We start from the raw sequence: 9106 nt of genomic DNA, 5'->3' as shown, positions 1-9106 counted from the left end.
ACAATCATAAATAATATTCAACGTTAAACTGGTACACAATTAAAAACATTTTATTTGGGCCTATCTATGGCTTTCAAAAAGTTGACGACTCTACATGTTTAGATGTTACAACGTCATACCAGTTTATACGTTGAATATTATTTATGATTGTAACTTTATACACAAGTGCCGAAATACTATAATTATTCCCTGTTATATCTTTCATTGTGGGCAGTCTTTTCCAGAATGATGACGCTGTGAATTATAACCAGTCATAATTTTTTTTACATATTTTCTACTGGTAAAGTACAACAGTTTTATGTATATTTTATTAATTCTTTATTTTTGAACTTTGAACTGTTTCCAGTAATGACTGTATCATTTTTCTGTTAGTGCTTTACAAACCTTCAAGAAGCTATTAAAAGTAAAGAAGGACTGGATATTGAGTATGATGAAGATGTTATCTGTGATGTTTGTAGATCTGTAAGTTATTTTTGATTACTTGTAATAATGTTGTAAATTTCAATGTATATTCCAACAGAAATTCTATTTAAAGTGATTAATTTTCAGTACTTTTAAAACTTATTTATTAAGCAGTTTTTTTTATAGATTAGTCATTTCTCTTGTATGTCTTTAAAATGTAGTTGGTTATGCTATTTGTAACTTTCTAATCCATTCATTAAAATCTGTTAAAAAGAGTTAAAATAGGGCATAGTGAGAAAAATATGCACTATAAAAGAGAATGTGCCTCTTCTGTTATATTATTATTGGTTTTAATTTATACATTAGGATTTCTTTAAATATTAAAATTTACTCTGTATATGTTCATATGCACTTTGAACATCCTTGAATTTTGATAGACGAATTTCAATGCCCTAAAAACCCCTTATATTTTGTCAAAATAGCTTCTGATCCTTGAAAATCAACAGAACCGTGATAGTTTAATGCATTTAGAGTCTGTTAAAATTTAACTTTACTTACTGTAGTGTAGAATTTCTAAAACCTTGACTAAATATGTTTGACAAACCAAAATATTTCATCATTGTTCGTTGAAAATCAGTGCATACTCTTCATTAGGTTTTTCGTTTTTCTCACTTTTGTCATTATTTGCATTGTTTGTTTGAGTTACTTGACACAGCAATCAATGGCAATGCTTGGAAGAAGTACTTTTAACAATAAATAGCTGTATAAACAAGTATACAAGTCATGACTAAAGAAGGGTAGAAGTTACTTGAGCAGAAGTTTTTTGCTTCCTCTGCAAGAATTAGCCCTAAGTAGCCATATTAAAGGCATAAAGCACTGACTGCTAAGTTCAACAGTGATTTTTTATTAACTGGCTATAAGTAACATGGATACAATTTCATTATTAAAACAAAATTTATTTTTGGCTTTAGTGACAATTAAAAATTTGAAGATTATTCATGAAAGTCATAAAGTGCTTGAATTTTGTGTTGAATAAAGTGTAAATGGAAATTATAAGCATAAATTATTTAAATGGTTAAATAATTTTTCATAGGTCTGCACGTGCATTCTAAGTTAATAGACTTATATTGTTAATGTCAGTACTGATGAAAAGAAAGCATGTTTCTCACTATATTAAATAAGAAAATTGTCTGAAGTCATTATTAATGCTGTATAAATGTTAATGAAACTTCTACAATTCTTTAAGATTCACAAAATTTTCAAAATTTAACCTTGTTGTGACTCAAACTTTTCCGTGTACTTCAAATGTGAAAAACTTCTGAACTTTAAACATGAGATGTGGATATTTGTTGTTTAGCCTTTTGATTCTAACTTGTGTGCTTTTAAACCAAAACAGTTTTCCAATTTTAAAAGTTTAAACATCAGCATTTATCTAAGAAGTTAAGCTGATTAGAAATGTTATTTTAGCCTGACTCGGAAGAAGGAAATGAGATGGTGTTTTGTGATTCGTGTAACGTCTGTGTGCATCAAGCATGCTATGGAATAACCAAAATTCCTGAAGGTAGCTGGCTTTGTAAAACGTGCACTCACAACGTTGGGCCATCATGTCTTCTTTGTCCTAATAAGGGAGGGGCTATGAAGAACACAAGGTGAGTTAATTTTCCTGCATCAAAGAGAGAGAGAGAGAAAAAAAATCAAGGAAATATTTTAAACATTTTGAGCTTATGTGAAATCTCTTGTAGAGACAACTTCATGGATTTTATATAGATTTTTAACAGTACTTTGAAGATCTGTGAATTATATGGATTAAAGTTGTTTTTATATGTATTCATAAGTATGCGTATGTGAAAGAAACTTTTGATTTTTCTGTTTTCATGATAAATCAAAGTGTTTTTTGTAGTGATCAAAAATGGGCCCACGTTAGTTGTGCTCTCTGGATTCCAGAGGTCAGGTTCAGAGATGTTGTAAAGATGGAACCACTCTCCAATATATCAGACATCCCAGTAAGTTTTACTTATCTTTTGAAAACACTTTAACACATGTGTTATATGTTTAGTTTTTGAAACAATAAATACTACAACATAAGGTTCTGTCTGTTGTGAAGAAGATTATATCAACTATAACTTGACCTGCTGCCCTGTACAATCAGAAAAAATTGGGGACACTGTGGTGCAATATTTACTTGGCTTTCACAAACATTTAATAAATTGTACTGTAGTGTGTTTGAATACGCAAGTTTTGTTGAGCTTATGTGACATAATATGAAATAGTCTTAGAATAGTTTTTGATATGAATACACTGCCTAGACATAAGACAGTAGTTTCTAGTAAATAACTTTCTTTGTGTAGTAAGTCAGTTTTGCAGATTTGGTACTTCATTTATGACATATGAATTTATGTGTGAGCTTTGTATAATCCCAAGTATTTGTTGAAATTCCATAAAACAGAATAAAACTGCAAAAATAATGTAAACTTCTTTAGTTGTTTGTTTTAGCAGAAAGCCACACAATAAGTCTTCTACGCTGAGGATCCAAATTGACATTCTAATGTTACAAGCCTTCATGCTTACTGATGAATCAGCAGAGAGGTGTTTTTTAGTCAGTCATAATCTCAAAAACACTAATAATATACTGGTATGCAATTGAAGTAATTTTGTCACAGTGAGTTCATCTGTTTTGAAGACTTTAAGAAGCAAATTTCAGTAGTTTTATCTATACTTCAAGTGCATGGGGAAACCATGAAAGGATCCAGTCTAAATTGGTGGGTTTGAAAAAGGCTGAAAATCACAAATAGTGAATTTATACTTCCAAATATGATTTTGATTCTGCAAGATAATGTATTGGACAAAGAACCAATAACTACATACCAACTAACTGAGCATTTTTTCAACACACTCTGCTTTTCTACAACCTGGCTACTAAATTTCATTATCAGTAGCCATATGTATTTTATTCTGTTTGATTAGAAACATGATCTTCTAATTGCTACTGAATGATTTAGTCTAGCAATATCATACATAGCAAGTCATGGGTCCCACAGTAAAATTTCGGTATAGCCGATGTAGATAATTATATTCTCAAGAGATGATACCTTCTTAGTAAATATAAACCTGTGCTCTGGGATGGACAGAAAAATTATGTTGTTTTACAGGCGAGACTTTGGAGATGATCATAAGCGAAGGTTCAAAATTTTTTTTTTTACAAATTACACTGTACAAATATATTTACAAAATGACAAAACACCGATTTTAAAATATTTTTATGCTTGAAATTGTTGAAGTAGAGTATGAAATTATATTTTACTTAAATATTAAAGTTTGAGATGCAGGTGTGTAGTGGACCCCTAAAATGTGTTTGCCAGTCACAATGATGTTAGTAACGTAATGTTATGGGCCACTTTGATTCCTGCTATGAAAGTACAAGTGCCACTAAAGTCTAGTGTTCCAGATAATCTTATTGCCTAGACATCTAATGGAAATGGCAAACCAGTCAGCAAATTATCGGTACGTAAACATCTTGTGAAGCTAGCCAAGTATTGAAAGATGTTCATTGACAGACTGCATGAGATCTGGAGTTGTGGGCAGACAAGTAGATGTTGCATCATCTGCCTCTCATCACAGTAGCAGGTCAGCTGTAGTACCTGCATTTCACCATGTGGTCCTCGATCTGCAAACCTAGGTAATTAATGGCTTTCCAGGTACTCCAACCCTTTTCCACTCTTATGGAGGTATGTTCAGCTAGTGTAATGCCCATGTTTGTGTGTGGAAGCTCTTGGAGGTAGAGTATCCATAGTTCTTCATGCATGGTCTCTGCCATAGTGTCCAGTGGTTCAGTTGAACTTTTCTTATGGAGGTATGCTCAGCTGGTGTAATGCCCATGTTTGTGTGTGGAAGCTCTTGGAGGTAGAGTATACATAGTTCTTCATGTGTGGTCTCTGCCATAGTGTCCAGTGGTTCAGTTGAACTTTTCTTATGGAGGTATGCTCAGCTGGTGTAATGCCCATGTTTGTGTGTGGAAGCTCTTGGAGGTAGAGTATCCATAGTTCTTCGTGTGTGGTCTCTGCCATAGTGTCCAGTGGTTCAGTTGAACTTTAGAAACTATTCTGTGGTATGAGACACTTTCTCACTTCCATGTGGCCATATAGAAAGTGTCTATTGGTCTTGTATCTACCAAGTTTGCTTTGCTGGCGACTACTCTTCTGATGTCTGATGGGCAATTCCAGAAAATATGTACAGGCTGTTTGTGTTGGTTGGCTTTAGGCAGACTGCTGTAGAGCATGGAGTCAAGATTTTTGGTGTGAGTTGAGAGCTGGGTGGGCATATTCAGCACAGGAGTAGCAGAATGCAAGTGCTGAGATTTCGATGGTTGTTCAAGGAGCTGATGTTGGACATTTCACTTGAACTGTACATCTGCAGCTAATTAGATATTTATCTTACTTCACATTTTCAATACTCTTAGGTCACAGTAAGTAATTAGGAAACTTCTAGATCAGACTATTTCCGTAGTGAATTATCACCAAAATAGCACGTGATCAGTCGTGTTAAAGATGTTGTTTCACAGCTGTGAACTTTCAATGGTTAGAAATGGATAAGCATCACGGAAAGCTGAAACAGAGCTAAGACATTAAAATGACTTATTTATGAACCCCATTAATATCGTAATATAATGGATAGGTATGATCAAATATTGGTATGAAAGGAAGATTTTTTTTAAAGTTTTGTAAAACTATTGACAATACTTATGAGGGTAGTGACAATTAATGCAGAATGTTTCTTTTGTATAGTCCAGAAGATGGTCCTTAGTGTGTACCTTTTGTCAAGAAAGAAAAGGTTGCTGCATTCAGTGCTCAGTAAGTGGTTAAATTGTTATTTAAACTTTGTAACTGTCCAGAGTTCTACTATAATAAGAATACATTTAAGTTTTGAGTAAAAAATCTATTCTACTCAGTGTTTGGAACTTGGATTTTCTGAAATTTTCTCTTATTAAAGTTCTATAAATACAAAGTGTATATTGTCTCACATTTATATAAAATACCATTAATTGTCTATGTATGGGTCAAGTGAATGATTTAGTAATTATTATAATTTAAATATGTAAGTATGAAGCTGCTAAAAGTATTAAAATTATATTAATGTTTGTCATTTTTTCCCAGTTTTTATAATTTCCCATTTTTATCCTACATAGAAAGCTTTTCAAGGTTAATATAATGTGAACATTAACAATTCATTGTGTAATTAAATATTGTTTTTTAATTTCATACTGTAAATCTGTATATTTAGGTCAAAACCTGTAAAACTGCCTACCATGTTACCTGTGCCTTCAAAAACAATCTTGATATGAAAGCAATTGTTGGAGGTGACAGAAATGATGATGAAGTGAAGTTAAGAGTGAGTTTAGTCCTAGAATTACTGATAGTTTCTTGAACACATTTTTCTTAATTTTATAACATATTGGTTGGTCTATCACTTCGTTGGTTACATGTTTACTATTGACATACAAGTCACAAGTTTATATAATAAAAGCCATAAATATTGTAGTTTATCCTACCAATTCCTGTTAGGGTTCTCTACGTATTGTATGTAGAAAAATGAATGGTTTTACATCATCATTTGGTCAGTTCTTTAAGTATTGTGAGTTATACACAAAATTTTAAAAATACTCTAAGTTGCAATATGCAGGACTCCCTACAAACCTCTAAGTTGTATTCTTCAGAAGGTTTTTGCATTTTAAAACCTATATAGTTGCCTAAAGAGCCCGTAATAGCCTATGTTGACCTGTTTTATAATGCTTCATCTTGTAAACAAAAAAAATTATTTATGAAGAAACATAATTTTTTGCTCTTTGTTTAAAATTCAGTTCTTCGCTGTAGTTTTCATGTGCACTGAAGCAGGCACAGATTGTGGCCAGTGACATGAATATTCTCAGTTACAAGATAAGAAAGGTTGTTAAGTAGATGATGGGAAACTATTTGAAATGTATACCAATATTGGTTCTGTAGGACTTGTTTGATTAAAATATAACAACTCTGCAAGAGATAGCACCAAAATAGCCTGTAATCTGTCAAATTTATCCTTTATTTTTAAGTTTTACAGCAGAAGTCACTGTTGGAAGAACTGATTATATAAACCTCACTTCTAGGGTATGGAGTAATTTGAGGGTTAATATGACTTTCTCCAAGAATCTTGTTTTGAATATGGATTTAAGGTTAATAGTAGTGTTCACCATTCAATACTGTTGTAACCTATTATACATTTGAAGATTTAGTTCACTTGCCATTGTTTTGTAATGATAAATTCACTTTATTAGAGTTCTAGTATTAATTACCTTACCATGACTGAAGATTTACAGTACAATAGTGCCATCTAGTGTTCAGCTTCTCATGAATTATTTAGAAACTTGATCTATAGAGACATTTAAAAGAATATTGGTAGTGCCATTGTTATGGAAAGACAGAATAGATTTAGGAAATTTGATCTATACATATAAAACAAAGTGTTAATCTGTGTGTATGTCTGCCTTTCATGCTTAAAGTCTTTGACCAATCTCATCCAAACTTGAAACACACCCTTAGGTTGGGGGCTGGCATTGGATCTGACCCTCACGTATTGAATAGGTGGCCAAGCTAATGAGATGAAAAACTATTGATATCTTGAAAAAATTAAGCATACTTGGATGTTTATTATGTTAGATTACCTCAAACAATGCAATTTTGTAAATAGATTTCTAGAATAAACTTTATTAAACTAAAAATAGCAGAGTTAATAAAATGAACACAGGGCTGTAGGTTTGAGTAATATACTTGAGCAAACAGCAGTGTGGAGTAATGAGGATTCTTTTTATGATAATCCAATGTAGAGTGACCATTATACTAATAAAATGTATGTATTAAGACAATACCTTTACACTAGTTAAGCTATTATATAATTCAAAATTTGATTAAATTTTAAGTTTTGCTTTATTTTTTAAATTATTAAGAAAGTTGCATTGATTTATTGATTTGATTTTATCACATGAAATATAGTTTAAATGTGTAGATACATAACATATCATATGGAAAATGTGAACATTTTCTAGAATATTCTAGAATAAGAGTTGTTTTACTAAACTAGTCCTAAGGTTATTAGATAATTACAAAAATATTTTAATAATAGTCTTGGTCAGTCTGTAGTTTTGAGGAAATATATTTTTCTTTTAAGTAATATTTTAACATTTTTTTAATAAAAAATACATAAAGAAATTTACTGAAATAAAACAAAATTAATTGAGCTCTATGGTATAGGAATATACAAAATAAGAAGTTATTTCTCACATCAGTGATACTCTATATGTTGGATTTCTGTGTCTAACAAAGAGTACTCGTAGTTGGTAGACTGCAAGAAAGCTATAACTATCATCTGTGACAATGTAATGGTTACTGAGCAAATAAAATGTTTCTCATTGTTTTAAAAGTGGTTTCAAATAAGATAAATATTGAGCTATATAAATATGCAATTTTTATTATGTATTTTTTGCACTAATTGTAAAAGTTCATGGCTGAGGGGGAGGCTTTAGCCCTCCTTGAATGATGGTAATCTGTAAAAGGTTGCACAAGTTTATGTGAAAATGGTATTATGTCTTGTTTTTTATTTGTTTCTGTTGTTAACTTCAGAAGTTAAAGGCAAGTAAGTAATGCCTGTTTTTTTGTAGTAGTAGTAGTAGTATATTAGCTTATTCTTGAAGAATATTTATAGATTTGAGAACAAATAATTTATTCCATGTGGTATACAAAGAAAAATATTAACAATCTGCTGTAGAAAATAAAAACTTTTATACCTTTTCATAAAGTTTCATAAGTAGGGTCACTAGGGCTAAATGTTAGGCTTAGTTTAGTATGTAAGGATGAGCAGATTGGCTGGTTGGACTTGTGGGATCAGTTCAGTGGAAGAAGGGAGCTTTTTGGATTGTATGGATTACATTTAAATAAGATAGGGCTGGCTTGTTTGCTATGACTATTAACTCAACTTTTAATGGAAGTTTTAAACTAGGACTAGACAATTATGAGGGCCAGGATAAACTAAATGCTAAAAGAATACGAGGCAGAGAAAAGTTTAGCATAGGAAATGAGTATAGAAGATAAAAGTAGTTACAAGGAAAGGCTTAACTGTTACTATTTTAATGCTAGAAGTATAAGAAGTAATATAGATGACTTTAGAGCACAGGCAGGAATGGAGGATTTTAATATAATGGGAACAACTGGCTAAATGTAGATGATTTTGATGACAGAAATGTCTTTGAAATACAGGGTTACAGGCTATTTAATAGGGATAGAGTACTAAAGTGGGAGGGAGTAGTGGCTTGAGGGATAATATAGGAAGGCTTGTATGGGATGGCTGGGTTATTAAATTTTGCTTTTTTTCAGTTTTTATTAAGGAAGATTTAAGCAGTATTCCACATTTTGAACAGTTGATAGATGGAAACAAGATGACTGCATTAATTCTGAGCTGGTTAAGAAAAACTTGGGAAGTTTAAAGAACGATAAGGCTCCTGGGCCAGACAATATTTCCCTAAGGGTTTTGAAGTAGGTTAAAGGTTGAATATGTGAGCCACTTACTACTATTTTTTTTCTCAGTCCTTGAATAGTGGTTAGGTACCAGAGGATTGGAAGTTAGCTAATGTAACTCCTCTATTTCGAGAGAGAGGTGATAAAAATTGTCCCTGTAATTATAG

The 9106-nt window shown here is 31.8% G+C and overlaps 1 protein-coding gene across 3 annotated transcripts in view; it reads left to right on the top strand.

Moving 5' to 3' along the window:
* Positions 1 to 9106, top strand: part of LOC106471316 (protein Jade-3-like) — a 43850-nt gene that overhangs the window by 26068 nt on the left and 8676 nt on the right. For 2 of the 3 annotated variants that reach the window (XM_022399924.1, XM_022399925.1), the window contains 5 exons: positions 373 to 462; positions 1870 to 2051; positions 2291 to 2405; positions 5184 to 5249; positions 5680 to 5787. In XM_022399924.1, the coding sequence (XP_022255632.1) occupies positions 373 to 462; positions 1870 to 2051; positions 2291 to 2405; positions 5184 to 5249; positions 5680 to 5787 (561 nt within the window). The remainder of the gene's footprint in view (positions 1 to 372; positions 463 to 1869; positions 2052 to 2290; positions 2406 to 5183; positions 5250 to 5679; positions 5788 to 9106) is intronic. The other variant, XM_013931910.2, reaches the window with a different exon arrangement.

This window comes from Limulus polyphemus, unplaced genomic scaffold (genome assembly GCF_000517525.1).
Source record: "Limulus polyphemus unplaced genomic scaffold, Limulus_polyphemus-2.1.2 Scaffold4538, whole genome shotgun sequence".
Taxonomy (NCBI): Eukaryota; Metazoa; Arthropoda; class Merostomata; order Xiphosura; family Limulidae; genus Limulus; species Limulus polyphemus.
The sequence above is the reverse complement of the archived record's forward strand: the minus strand, read 5'-3'. Positions and strand labels throughout refer to the sequence as shown.